At 47.9% G+C, this 15,174-nt stretch overlaps 1 protein-coding gene across 5 annotated transcripts in view; it reads left to right on the top strand.

Moving 5' to 3' along the window:
• ASIC1 (acid sensing ion channel subunit 1) overlaps positions 1-15,174 on the top strand; it is a 209,207-nt gene that overhangs the window by 168,646 nt on the left and 25,387 nt on the right. Inside the window, exon 1 of one of the 5 annotated variants that reach the window (XM_080994685.1) lies at positions 7,674-8,778. The exons of the other annotated variants lie outside the window; for them this stretch is intronic. Coding sequence (XP_080850811.1) covers positions 8,215-8,778 — 564 coding nt within the window. The 5' untranslated portion in view covers positions 7,674-8,214. Of the gene's footprint in view, positions 1-7,673; positions 8,779-15,174 lie in introns of those variants that run through there. 5 annotated transcript variants of the gene reach the window in all.

Here is a 15,174-nt window from a genome sequence, read left to right as displayed (position 1 = left end):
TCTTTTTAAACAGCAGAGGCGGCAGTACCTTTTGAAAGGAAGCAGACACATTTGCTTGGTTGGTCTTGTCTGGAGGTGGGGGGAGAGGAAAAGGAAGCCTTGATGGGAGATATTCATGCTAGCAAATGATGAGATCTCCTACCAAGGGTGCTAGAAGATTGTTCCACCAGCCAATCTCCCCTAAAGGCCCAGTGCACTAGCAGAAGTCACTATACAGGCTTCTGCTCGTGGAACCAGTTGGTTGAATCCAGCCTGTTGTGTCTGATCCCAGGAAACAAGGATACCAGTAAAAGTGGCCGTTGTTTTGTTTTTAAATACTAGGTAAAGGTAAAGGGACCCCTGACCGTTAGGTCCAGTCGTGGATGACTGAGGTAAAGCTCATCTCGCTTTATTGGCCGAGGGAGCCAGCGTACAGCTTCTGGGTCATGTGGCCAGCATGACTAAGCCGCTTCTGGCGAACCAGAGCAGCGCACGGAAACGCCGTTTACCTTCCCGCCTATTTATCTACTTGCACTTTGACGTGCTTTCGAACTGCTAGGTTGGCAGGAGCAGGGACCGAGCAACGGGAGCTCACCCCATTGTGGGGGTTCGAACCACCTAAAAAGTAAGAGATGGATAATTGCTGTGGATTGCAATCCTATTCATGCTTACATAGAACTAAGGGTGGAAGTTTAGGATTGCAGCCTTAGGCTATGGTAGGGGAGAAGTAAGTCTCATTGTCTGGTTTCAGTGGCTGCATTTGAACCTTGCTTGTCCTCCTACTACCTGCAGAGGTGGGGCAGGTTGTAGTTTGTAAGTAAAGATGCCCTACACCAGGTACCACTAATGAGGCAGGAAGAAGCCCATTGAGAGTTTGATACTTCCGTCTCACTAGCACTCTAGGCATTTGCAGAGCTTTCACTCTTGATTTGTTTGCAAGGAGGCTAGGCAATGGTTGTGTAGACACTATACATTTGAAGCTCATTCTTGCCCTCAAAGAATTCTGGGCACTGTAATTTGTTGCTAGGAATTGTAACTTTGCAAGGGGTGAACTACAGGGCCCAGAATTCCTGGAAGGAAAGACTGTGCTTTGAAGTGCTTTGAATATATATTGTGTACCCGGCCAATGTTTCATCAAAGCCATTGTTATCCCACACTTTCCAGTGCGTTTTCCTGTCACTTTCCTTACTGCAAAAAGTCCAGTCTTTGCAGGAAAGCGTGTCTGTTGCACAAGACCTCACAATCAACTGCAGTTGCGTAACCTGAGTTTGCTGGTTTGTGATTGAATCCCCACCCGGATATAGTGACAGGTTGAGATCACCCTCTGTGGATGTGCTGAAGACCTACAGAATAGATACGTCTTTCAGGACAGTGTGGGGGGAAACGGGAAAAGTAAAGGAGATCCTATTACAAGGAATGAGCTAATCCTACATGATGAGTGCTTGAGCCTGTCTGGGTGTGTTTTTTGTATGTCTAGGACAGACATGAGTCCTTCCTTACAGAGGACAGTCCTCTGTGTGCACAGCTGTCCGGCCCAAGCGCACTTCAAAAACAAATTAAATTGAAAGGAGAGCAAGGGTGACTCTGAAGTTGCCTTTCAGTGCCATCACCCAGACAGCAGACTGATCAGCTGGACGCACTATGGGGAGCTGGGATTGTATTTCTATTCCTATTGTTGTTGTTAATTCTAAATTTGCATCTATGCACATGAATTAACCTATACAGATTTTATGCACATCTGCCTACTTTTGTCCTCTTCTTTTTTAAGTTTAGTTGGCTGGATAGCTCAGTTGCTTAGAGCATGGTGCTGATAATGTCAAGGTTGCAGGTTCAATCCCCATATGGGACAGTGGCATATTCCTGCAGTGTTGGACTAGAAAGATACTCAGGGGCCCTTCCAGCTCTACAATTCTAATAATAATAATAATAATAATAATAATAATAATAATAATAATGTTATTACTTATACCCCACCCACCTGGCTGGGTTTCCCCAACCACTCTGGGCGGCTCCCAACCAGATATTAAAAACATGATACAGCATTAAACATTAAAAGCTTCCCTAAACAGGGCTGCCTTCAGATGTCTTCTAAAAGTCAGAGAGTTTTTTATTTCCCTGACATCTGATGGGAGGGCGTTCCACAGTGCAGGCATCACTACCGAGAAGGCCCTCTGCCTGGTTTCCTGTAACCTCTCTTCTCACAGTGAGGGAACCACCAGAAGGCCCTCGGAGCTGGACCTCAGTGTCCGGGCTGGATGATGGGGGTGGAGATGATACTTCAGGTATACTGGGCCAAAGCCTATTTCATCACAGATATGAATGGGCCGAGAAAGTGATAGGCAGCTGTCAGTCAGGCTAAGGGTTGTATCCAAGTATAATCGGGGTTGCCAACCTTTGTGGACCAGGTATCACATTTTGAATTTTGAAAGTGTGCTGGTGGTATCAGTCACAATATGGATGCCAGGGGAGTTATGGCATAACACAAAATTAGAGTGCTCCCCCACTTACGTGGGGGTTACATTCTGGCCCTAAGTGAAATTGTGTAAAGTGTGGAGCACCCCACTTTAATAGGGAGGGCACACAGGGAGGAGAGAGAGAGAGAGAGAGAGAGAGAGAGAGAGAGAGAAGGACTCGTGTGTGCTGCAGTGACCCTGAGCAAGGGAAGTCCAATCAATTTATTTATTTAATTCGCAACGACCCTTGTAAATGCAATCGCACACAAGTGGAATGTACATAAGGGGGCTGCCAGTACAATCGTCGTGAAGCTTTCCCCCACGGTTGTGTTTCCTTATGAGAAAATGCTTAACCTGTTGAATTTCTGTCTGGAAAATAAGAAGCAGGAAAAGCGTTTTGACAAGGCGGGGATGGTGGAAAACAACAGGCAGAAGCAACAGGCAATGCTCATTTCACAGATATTGTGCAGATAATTTGCACAGGGGTGCTGGGTTGGTGACCCCTTAACTAAGTCCTACACAGAGTAGACCCACTGGAATTAATGGACCTAACTTAGTTGTGCCCTTTAACTTCAGTGGATCTGCTCTTGAGTTGGACTAACGTCAGATACAACCCTATATTGCTACTGTCTGAAGATCGGAAATAGCCAATTTAATCTCCTACCTCTGGCCCCAGAGACACTGGCCCCCTACCTTGCCTACGGAGTGCTTATCCTGTGTCATAAGCACGCAAGCCTCCGTCTGATAGGTCAGGTCATTTTGGGGCCTCGTGGCCCCTTTAAGAAAGAGTTGCATGCTCACAGATGCAAAAACAGACACTTGAGCTGGCTGATCAATATCGCAAGAGTCCCCTTTCTGTGGGCAAGGACAGCAGAGGTGACTCTGAGATCCTCGCTGGGAACCCAGACAGAGTTCAAGGCTAAACTTTCCTCTAAATTTAAAACAATCTTTCTGCTGCTGCAGATCTCCTGTAGTATATTGTGTCCCCGTATAGCATATAAAGTGTGTCTTTTGGTTGCCTGGGGACCTTGGGCAAGGGAAGGGGGTTAATTAAGAACATAGGGATATAGACTCATATAGGAAAGCTTTTAATGTTTAATAGACTATTGTATTTTAATATTCTGTTGGAAGCCTCCCAGAGTGGCTGGGGTGGGGAAACCCAGCCAGATGGGCGGGGTATAAATAATAAATTATTACTATTATTATTATTATTACTACTATTATTATTATTATAGAATTGTCAAGTTGGAAGCTGTTGGATCATCCATTCCAACCCCCTGCAATACAGGAATATGCAGCTGTCCCTTACGGGGATTGAACCTGCAGGTTCCAACCGATGGTTTTGGTTTTATAACAAAACATTAAACATAAAAAAACTCCTCCCTATACAGGCCTGCCTTAAGATGTCTTCTTAAGGCTGCACAGTTACTTACCTCCTTGGCTCAAGGGTCGCATAACTCCATACCCTCCAACATTTCTCCGATGAAAATAGGGACGTCCTAAGGAAAAGTGGGGCATTCTGGGATCAAATCAGAAACCGGGACGGCTTCTGTAAATCTGGGATTGTCCCTGGAAAACAGGGACACTTGGAGGGTCTGACAAAGGGAACTTAATATTCTCATGCTCAGGAGTGTGACACGCACACATATCCCTGGTGTGCATATAGATTTGCCACCCTCTCTGATGGCTCATGCATTCTGTATTTTGCGCCTTCCTTCTGAGTTCTTAAAGCCCCTTGTTCCATCGTGTGGACTTTCAGAAACTTCTCGTTTCCTGCTGGTATAATCCCCTCTGGTGGCCATAATTGGCAAGTGCATGCCATACCCCTCCTGGACCCATCGAATTTACTGCATTTGCTGCCGAGATGAACCTTGAATATTGCTCAAGTGTTTAAGAGCCACTATCATCAGCAAAACAACCTAGTTAAATAACTCGCTGGCAATAAGCCATAATTGCTGTGCCTTTGCTATTAGGTGTGGTTAATGTTTGAGTAAGTAAAGGCTGTAAAATATGACCTTACAAGGGAGGACATGCAGTAATTGCAGATAACAGGGAAGCAGCGGCAGGGTGGATATGCCAATATCATAGGTGCCAACTTCCCGGGGCCCTGAGTGCCCGAGCACCAACAAATTTCAGTGCCAGGGCCATGCACGCTGCATAGCACCCACGGCCCCGGGCATCCACGGTTGTGTACCAGGCCTCCACCCACCACAAATTATGTGCACAAATTGAAGTTTGCTGGTTTGTACATATAAATGTGCTGTACATGCATAGATATGCATACCTTGTTAATGGCGCCAGATTTACGTATAAGATAAACAAGCTATAGCTTAGGGTCCCACTTTCTTTGGGGGCCCACCAAAAATGTAAAGGGGAAAAAACTGGATGTATAAAAATAAAAAACAAATAAAATAAAACCTACATACAGCAGCAGTGTTTTGTGTTGTGTAGGCTCCTATGATGTAAGTAACGGGCCCCACCTGCTAGCCTGCTCCCTGAAATACCACTGGTTTGCTCATTTCTATATATAGGGTGCCTACATTCTGCATGGCCTGGTTGCATGGCAACATGTGCAAATGGCTTTAGATACCTATTAGGTCCATAAATTAGCATACAGCATATATTCAACACAAAAATCAGCGACATTTTGTTGTTGACAAATGTTAAATGGATTGTAAAATCAGTGAAGTGTATAAATTTGAAATGTATAAATACAAAATTTGGAAAAAAAGAAGATTGCAATTCATATCCCACCCCAATAGACTCTCGACTTTGTTGTATACATCGGAAATAGAATTCTTGCACCAATTGAACCTTTGGCAAAATTTCACAACTGGAATAGGACTTTCTGGACATTTTCAAATTTCACTTTTGACATTTAACTTACGCCAGCTCAGGTTTCCATTGTTGGTTCTCCTTGTTGGGTCAGTATTTGGTTCTACAAGAACCCTTGGTCCTCCTAAGGGGGGGGGTGAAGATTTCCTCACCTCCACCTTCCCCATTCCTAACCTCCCAAATCCCTAAATATTGCCCACTGCATCCCTTTTGTATGTGGGAAGATCTCTGACTTCACTTATTCTTTGGTGGCATAAACTACTGTATATATACATTCAGTAGTCACTAGGTGGCATCATCACCCTGCAAAAAGCTAGGACTACTGAGAAGGAAAGGAGCGCTATGCTTTTTGTTGAAGAAGGAAAAGTTAAGTCCCGGCTGGACAGCAGTGCCTTTATAGCAGCCCTGTTTAGGGAAGCTTTTAATGTTTGATGTATTACAGTATTTTAATATTTTTTTGGAAGCCGCACAAAGTGGCTGGGGAAGCCCAGCCAGATGGGCGGGGTATAAATAAATTATTACTACTACTACTATTATTATTATGGGACTCCGTCAACACCCAGGAGAAGGAAAATGTCCTCAAAGCAAGGAGCAACCTTAAGTGTTTGTTAGATTTGTAGCCCACCTTTCAGAAGGGTTGTTGAAATTAACAAACTTAACTGAGATGGCGAGATTCACCTGCTTAATCAGAGAAAAGTCCTTGTTGACATTTACTAAAGACTGGAAAACTCTCCTGGACTCTTTGCATGAAAAAGAAATAGTGACATTTGAATTTGAGGATTGAAGACAATGTTTGTTTATAGAAAGTGGCTGTTGAGTGTTGTATTTAAGTGGATGGAGTGAATATTGTAGACAGACAAAGAATCGGAAGTTCTTTAGTTTCTGAACTTTATTTTTCTTTCTCTCTCTTTTAATCCCTTTTCTATTTCTTTTTCTGGATCTCTTTCTCTCCCCCCCCCCCCTTCTCTCTGTTTTTATCTTATTTAGATTAATGTTTTAGTTTGGACAAGATATTTGATATTAAGCTTCATCTTCCTCTTTATAAACTCTAATAAAATCATATATATATATATATATATATATATATATATATATATAATGATTTGTATCCCACTTTTCCACCACACTGTGACCAAGGCGGGTCAGTGCTGTCACAATAATCTACCAGAGTTCTTTGAGAGTGACAACAATCATATTAATACAGATGATCTGGTTGATAAAGTGTACTTGGTCTATCAAAAGCCTGTTGACAACGCACCTCGCCAAAGACTCCTGAGTAAGCTTAGCAGTCATGGAATCAGAAGAGAGGTCCTCTTGTGGATTGGTTAAGTCGCAGGAAGTAGGGATAATTGGACAGTTCTCCCAATGGAGGGGCCTAGAGTCCCACAAGGATCACTATTAGGACCTGTGCTTTTTAACTTGTTCATAAATGATCTTGACTCAGGGGTGAGCATCGAGGTGGTCGAGAGGGTTGATGGTTCAGTGTTGATGAAACAAGAAGAGATTGTGAAGAGCTCCAAAAGAGTTGTCCTCAACTGGTAGATATATACATACATGGGTACGGAGCAGAGATGGGAGGGGCTGAATAAACATGCACAGGATTGTGCCAGGAGACTGCCTTTCTGAGCCCCTTGATTTCCAGTTGCAGTGAATAGAAAACAAACCCCGCGTCATCTAAATTAAGTGTATGATCCTCTTGATATTCCCTGATCATGTAAGGTAAAGGTAAAGGGACCCCTGACCGTTAGGTCCAGTCGTGACTGACTCTGGGGTTGCGGCACTCATCTCGCTTTATTGGCCGAGGGAGCCGGCGTACAGCTTCCGAGTCATGTGGCCAGCATGACTAAGCCACGTCTGGCGAACTAGAGCAGAGCACGGAAATGCCGTTTACCTTCCCACCGGAGTGGTACCTATTTATCTACTTGCACTTTGACGTGCTTTAGAACTGCTAGGTTGGCAGGAGCAGGGACCGAGCAACAGGAGCTCACCGTGTCACGGGGATTCAAACCGCCGACCTTCTGATTGGCAAGTCCTAGGCTCTGTGGTTTAACCCACAGCGCCACCTGCGTCCCCCCTAATCATGTAACTATGTGTAAATAGCACTCCTGCCAATATCTGGGATCCCTGCCACAAATACAAGGGAGCTCACCTTCCACTCTGCACCTGCTGCACTGTGCCTGTCCCAGCTTGTGGGTGCACATAGAGGGGGAGCCAGTGCAGTAGTTGTAGAGACTGACCAGTGCATGGCATGCTGACGAGAGGGGGGCCATGAGTGGATGTTGTCACAGGGGTGGGGAGGTGGTTGCTGCAGACGGCTGCAGCCAAAGAGTTTAAGGGCATTTGTTGCTAGCTGAGAAGAAGCTCTTCAGTCGATTGAGCTGACAGCAGGGGGGCAGGGCTGCACTTGGACTTATCTTGCTGACTCTCAGGCGCCATTTCCTCCCAAACCACATACATGCTCTCTCTGTGTGTGTCCCTCTCTCTCTATCTCTCTGCCTCTCTCTCCCTCTGCATTGTTCCCTCCTCCAGCACCCTAATATCTGTGTCTTTTCCCTCCTTGTCAACACTTCCCATCCCAAGCTCCCGCCTCTCTCTCTTGTCTCTCTGTCTCTCTCTCTCCTTTGCTATTGCATCTCCCTGGATCTCCCCTCCTTGCCGCTCTCTCCCTGCCTCTGGCATGCTCTAGGTGGCTCTTCCGATGCCTGAGCCAAACAGCTCCCCCCTAGGCACAGCCGCCTCTTTTGGAACCCGTAGATGCTGTGAGCAGCTCCTGCCCAAGGAAGCTGCAGGCAGACACACTCCGCATCTCCCAGCTTGGCTTCCCTCTGACAGTCGAAGTTGAGCGAGAGATCATTAGGAAAGAAGCAGGGAGATGAGCTGATGTGGCGAGGAGTGCGGACGGGAGACAAGCTCAAGGGAGCTCCTCTTCAAGCCTCTTCTTGTCAACATGGAAGGCGGCTGGTCTGGTTGTGCGACCCACTCGCCCCTCTTCTATCTCCTGGAGCAAACGAAGTTCCACGGGCTCCGCCATGTCCTCTCGGGACACCGGTCATGCCCTCGCCGGGCCTTCTGGCTCCTGGCGTTCCTAGGCTCTGTGGCCTTGCTAGCCACCTGGTCCTCCAACCGCATCCGCTACCTGCTCTCCTGGCCTGTCCACACCAAGGTCCACCTCCTCTACGCCCGCCAGCTGACCTTTCCGGCTGTGACCCTCTGCAACAACAACTTGCTCCTCCTGCGCCGCATGAGCCGGGCAGACCTCCACCTGAGCGGCTACTGGCTGGGGCTCCTCAACAAGGATCTGCAGCCCGTGCCAGCTGTGGGGGCCATGATCCGGGACCCCCGCTGGCTCTGGCTGGGGAACCTGCTCAACTTCTCCCACTACCTGCCGCCTTTGCCACCGCAGGAGCAGTCCACGCAGCGCTTACTCGACAGGCTGGGCCACCAGCTGGAGGAGATGCTCCTCTCCTGCCGCTTCCAGGGCGAGCGCTGCGGCCCCCACAACTTCACAACTGTGAGTCAGGGCAGGGGAAGGGGGGCCTTGGGGGGAGGGCAGCTGCCCCACCGGAGCAGGGGGTGAGGAAGGGCAGAGCGTTATAGGTGGGGTGGGCCTTAGAGATGCGCCGTGTACCGTGCAATTGCAGAATGGCTGTTTCAACATGGTAAAGGGCCCTCGAATTTTGCCATGTCCCCAGAAGGTGCGAGTATCTCCTTGGCAGCCCGGAATGAGAGGTCGGCGCTAAATGCATTAGGAATTGTTGAGGAATAAAAGGTTTGCTTCTTTGCAGAGCTGTGGCAGTCTTTTCATGCTAACGTGTGTGTGTGTGTGTGTGTGTGTGTGTGTGTGTGTAACAATAAGTTAAGACTGTGTTCTGCCCGTACATAGTTTGCAAACATATAACTTGGCAATGTGTGGTGCACCATTTACTGTTTTGGGAATTTCAGCAAGTTTCTGGCTCTTTTGAATGTTAATAGCATGCAACCAGAAGTGGGGGCTCAGTGGGCCTTTGTGATTAGAACAGGAGGACATATTTCACATCTCCCAGCCCTACCTTTCCCCCCAAGAATTCCACATTATTTCAAAGCTCCAAACCTGAAAGCAGAACATATTATGCAAAAATAACCACAGGTATGAATATTTGTTGAATTCCATAATTTAATCTTGTTTGCAAACTGGAGCAGAGTTAGTCCAACTCTAGACTAAGGAGGTGGCTGTCTAACTACTTAATGAGACGAGAGAAAGCGAAGGGAAAGGAGCAGAGTATAGGTAAAGTAACCAGGATTCAACCCAGAGATTTGCCCCTTGTACTTCCGAGTCTGCTGCCAAAATCAGGTGAGGCAGCTATGACTCCTCCCAACTGATTTTTTCCCTCTCCTTTTATTGGCTCCTCACACCTGCCAGCTGTGTTGCTGTGGATCCTGCTCACTACAGGGGAGGGGATGGATGGAAAGGAAGGGGGCAGGTGTCAGAAGCTGCATTTTCTAATTCAGGCAGATTTCAAGGCACAAGAAGAATTTCTGGATTATAACCTGCCACCACTAAGTATGGGATGATATGATGAATAGTTGGAAGGATAGTATTGTAGCAAGTGTGTTGATAGAGGACTATCAGAAATGCTACGCCCACAGACCTTAAATGATGAGTTGCAGATTGCAGCCTGCGGGCGCTGAAAACAAGGAGTTGTTAAAGTATGGCTGCTCAGCCAGAATTCATAAATAAGAGTTCTCAGTGTCCCTGGCATCTGTTCTGCTGTTAAGGGGCCAAGGGTGTTCTGAAACAAGAGGCACCCTTTATAATGTTCTTGGACAATTTAGGAATGTGGGTCACTCCCTTAAGGGGCACCAGGCAAATCTAAAACGATGGTAACCGAGAAGCAGCATTTGAAAATCAACAGCATCCCATTGATAAAGGTAAAGGGACCCCTGACCATTAGGTCCAGTCGTGGCCGACTCTGGGGTTGTGGCACTCATCTCGCTTTATTGGCCGAGGGAGCCGGTGTACAGCTTCCGGGTCATGTGGCCAGCATGACTAAGCCGCTTCTGGAGAACCAGAGAAGCACACGGAAACGCCGTTTACCTTCCCGCCGGAGCGGTACCTATTTATCTACTTGCACTTTGACGTGCTTTCAAACTGCTCAGTTGGCAGGAGCTGGGACTGAACAACGGGAGCTCACCCCGTCCCAGGGATTCGAACCGCCAACCTTCTGATCAGCAAGCTCTAGGCTCTGTGGTTTAACCCATAGCGCCACCCGCGTCCCTACATCCCCTTGATAGGTCTAGTTTAATTCCCATGTTAAGAATGGCTGAACTAGTTCTGCCTTGCTGTCCAGGGTTTCAGCACAGAACGTTTCGTGGCCTTCATCAAGGAGATTTAGAGATTGGCACTGGCAAGCGTGACAGGGGGCCTGACTCTTGAGGTCTGTTAAATGTTAATGTTAAATCATGGTTTCACATCACAGAAGCAAACCTATGTGAGCTTTGGCCTCTCATAATCCTCTTCCCACCCATGTGCTGCTTCTTCATAATCACTCGCCTGATTGTGCCAGGTGAATGATAGGTGGGTGTGTTAGGATATAGTTCCGTTCCACCTTAAAATGAACAGGCATGACTGTTGTGTGTCACATGCTTCTTTACTTTCAGCACAAGTCTGCTGGGAACTTCTGTTTGAATATTGCTTTTGCTATATTGCCGTGTGCTTGGACAAGAAGGGAAGCAGACATGTTTTTTCCTTTGTTCCTGAACTATGCTGAATAAACGCCTGTAAATAATCCTTACACATGTCTCTGTACGCCACTTCCGTTGTGAGAAGTTATTCACTTTGCTGACTAGAGCAGGCCAAGTCTCTAAAGGTATCTGAGGCTTGTGTCACTCTTTGATGCTGTTCTGAGAACTGGAGATCGCCCGGCTGCTGGCCAGTGGCTGGAGCCAGCTGGGGGACCTGCCAAATGCCCCCATTTCTCCGGATGCATCCCAACAGGGTGTTCTCGCCCACCTGTCAAAGTTGACGCTTGGGTGGGGAGGGAGTCTGTTTCTGCAGTATGTTTCCCCACAGGAAATGTACCCAAAGCAAAGCAGCACCCAGCAGGAAAGAACTCCCTGCTCCGCAGCGGATTAGCAGAGGGTTAAATCCTGCTCTTGGCTGGTGTCTGCTTTGCCAGTGTCTTCTTCCCTACAGGATTCTAAACTTTAGAACTAACTAACCAACTTTAAGACTAACAACGGTTCCCTGTGATTTCAGAATACAGGGAACCATGGCTTGCTGCGACCAGGCTAGCCAACAAGTCAGGACATCTGGCTAATTTGATCCTTGCTTACCACAGTTCAAATGACACAGGGAACTGTGGTTATTTCTAAAGTGAAAGCAGAATATTTCAGCCTTCTTCTTGCGTATGCAAAGGAGGAGAAAAGAGAAGGAGTGCGTGTCAGAGGCTTGCCTCAGCTCGTTCCTAAAACAGGAAACTATGGTTTAGCAGTATGTCTAAACTAGGCCTGAATCTTGTGGTAGACGGAAGCCATGAAACAAGAGGAGAGATGTGGAATTTCCACCAAAGGGAATCTGTGTGACATGGTCCCATTCCACCCTCCCCTGTATGATTTGCCGGTCTATGAGTGTATTTGCAATCATGACTCATCATAGATTGTTCATCTGAGTGTTTGTATTGTTTGGGTTTTAAAAATAAATGTATGAGTGTATTTATTTTCGCTCCGAACGATGGTCTAAATATACCGTACTGTTTTAGCCACCCCCTTTCTCTTCTCAAATCCCTTCTGCATGAAACGAAGCGCCATGCTCTCTAATAAAAAGCAAACCTGGAATCTGCCCCAGGCTGCTGTCTTTTACACTCGCTTCCTTGGCCGCACGCCCCAGTTCACTCAGTGTGACCTTGTTATGAATGAACATGAATGTAATCTGGCTGCACATCTTGCCGTGGGAGCTTTTTGTTCACTCCCGTTTAGCTGTGACCTGCAAGAGGCACGACACGTTCACCAGTAACTTGGAGGCAGGCTGCCTCTCTCCTGCAGAGCTGTTTCTGGTACTTGTGTGGGAAGATCTTTAAGCCTCTTCGTGATCTGCTAACATACTTCTGTTTCCAACCACGAGGTGGGCTTGTTCGCAGTAACAGATGGCAGGAACCCCAATTCCCATCCCTGATGGTTAAGGCAGAGGCAGAGCTAGGTGCTCTGGTCCCCAGGGTGGGGTGCACCCGGGGGGCAGGGCGAGTGGCCCCCCAGGTTGCCGTGTACGGTGAGCAGCGGCCGGGGGGGGTGCTGTGCATGGTGAGAGCCGGCCCGGGGGGGCTCAGGGATGGCCCGGGGGTGCCATGTGCGACAATCGGTGTCCCATGGGGTGTGCCATGAGCGGCATCCCACAGAGGGTGCCGTGCACAGTGAGCGGCAGCCATGGGGGGTGCCGTGAGCAGCGGCCCGGGGGGGCACAGCAAGGTCACCCCCCCCCCCTTCAGGGATGGCCTGGGGGTGCTGTGTGTGATGAGCGGTGTCCCACGGAGGGTGGCGGACAAGGTGAGCGGCAGCTCAGGGGGGGGTACCGCGAGCAGCGAGTGGCGGCCCAGGGAGGGCACGGCAATGTCATCCCCCCCCAGGGATGGCACCCAGGGTGGACCGCATCCACCGCACCCACCTTCCTTCGCCACTGGGTTAAGAGTCACTGCATGATTTGAACTTTGTGAAGCTTGTTTATGTGTGTGTGTGTGTGTGTCCGACACATTTTTTTCCTCCTGTGCTGACCCTGGCATGTGTATGTGTGTATCCAGAATGCTGCAGGGCTGGGGGTCAAAGAATTATAGAGTTGGAAGGGATCCTGAGGATCATGTGGCCCTACAACCTGCAGTGCAGGAATATGCAGCTGTCCCTTTCAGGGATCGAACCTGCAACCCGGGCATTATCAGCACTGCACTCTAACCAACTGAGCCACCCAGCATCATTAGTCTGATTCTGATTCTAGGTTTGCCAGTAGCTCCTGGAGACCATTTCAGTGCCCGCTAGAGAAGTACCTTCAGATGTCTGCAATCCAGGAGTCCCAGCTTGGGTGCCCAGGGCTCTGGGTGCCATGCAGCCTACATGGCCCTGGCACCAAAATTTGTGGGTGCCCAGCCCCTTCCTGGGGGATTTTTTGGGTTCTTGGGCACCTAGGGCACCAGAGAGTTGGCATCTATGCTGCCATCCTATCCTTTCTGGGCTGTGCAGGAATGGTTGGGAAGTGTATTATTTCAGACCCTTCCTTTGCATTAAATAGAGACCCTGGCTCCGTAAATAAATAGACGCTTCTAACTCCTACTTCTGCAAGATCCTTGTTTATATATTGATCGTATTTACCCCCCGCCCCACAATTTTCCTCCAGGCAAAACATGCCCAACTCCCTCTTGAAATGAACTGCATTCTCTTTGCAACTTAGGCAGCAGTCCTGAACGTCATGACTTGGACATATACTTTGTGCATTGCGTTGCACTGCAACAACTCAACCCTAAGCAAGTTCCAATAGAAGTACGTCTCACTGAGTTCAGTGATTGCAGCTTTCAGATTATCTGGGGCTTAATTTATTGACATGCTCGGGACTGCACTGTTAAGTTTGAATATATTATTGGCTACACCCTGCTCTTTTTTCTCTTATTAATAAATTTGAATTTGAGTAAATCCAAAAGCCCATCCTGTGCATCTTTCTCCCGGTACCAGAATTTATTTGCCCCTCCCAACGCATTCTGAAAGCCTTGCTGCTGAGCTCCTGCTGGCTTTGTAGATTTTGCCAGACATCGCCACGCGCTTTCAAGTCTATCTTCACAGCGATAAGAGTTCTTAAAGTATATTGGAAGCTGAGACTGTTAAAATGCTGGACTAATTGGGCAGCTTTTCCACCCTTTTAGTCAAGAGGCCTGAAGCATCTAGGCAGGGAAGCTGCACAAATGTACAAATGGCCATGGAAGCATCCTTGAAAACTGAAGGGTCTCTTCTCTTTCCCTTCCAGTGGTATTTCATGACATAGATGCCATGACTCTAATGATGCCCCCTTTTAAGTCTGGTGATATATTGATATAGCATCCAAAACCAGTTATATTATTATTATTATTATTATTATTATTATTATTATTTATTATTATTATTATTTCTACCCCGCCCATCTGGCTGGGCTTCCCCAGCCACTCTGGGCGGCTTCCAAAAAAACATTAAAATACTGTAATACATCAAACATTAAAAGCTTCCCTAAACAGGGCTGCCTTCAGGTGTCTTCTAAAAGTCTGGTAGTTGTTGTTCTCTTTGACATCTGGTGGGAGGGTGTTCCACAGGGAGGGCGCCACTACCAAGAAGGTCCTCTGCCTGGTTCCCTATAACTTGGCTTCTTGCAGTGAAGGAACTGCCAGAAGGCCCTCGGGGCTGGACCTCAGTGTCCGGGTAAAACGATGGGGGTGGAGTCGCTCCTTCAGATATACTGGACTGAGGCCATTTAGGGCTTTAAAGGTCAGCACCAACACTTTGAATTGTGCTCGGAAACATACTGGGAGCCAATGTAGGTCTTTCAAGACCGGTGTTATATGGTCTCGGCGGCCACTCCCAGTCACCAGTCTGGCTGCCGCGTTCTGGATTAGTTGTATTTTCCGGGTCACCTTCAAAGGTAGCCCCACGTAGAGCGCATTGCAGTAGTCCAAGCGGGAGATAACTAGAGCATGCACCACTCTGGCGAGACCATCTCTGGGCAGATAGTCTCAGCCTGCATACCAGATGGAGCTGGTAAACAGCTGCCCTGGACACAGAATTGACTTGCGCCTCCATGGACAGCTGCGAGTCCAAAATGACTCCCAGGCTGCGCACCTGGTCCTTCAGGGGCACAGTTACCCCATTCAGGACCAGGGAATCCTCCACACCTGCCTGCCCCTGTCCCCCAAAAACAGTACTTCTG

The sequence above is a fragment of the Podarcis pityusensis genome (genome assembly GCF_964106645.2).
Source record: "Podarcis pityusensis genome assembly, chromosome: 2".
NCBI lineage: Eukaryota > Metazoa > Chordata > Lepidosauria > Squamata > Lacertidae > Podarcis > Podarcis pityusensis.
This window is presented reverse-complemented; position numbering and strand designations above follow the sequence as displayed.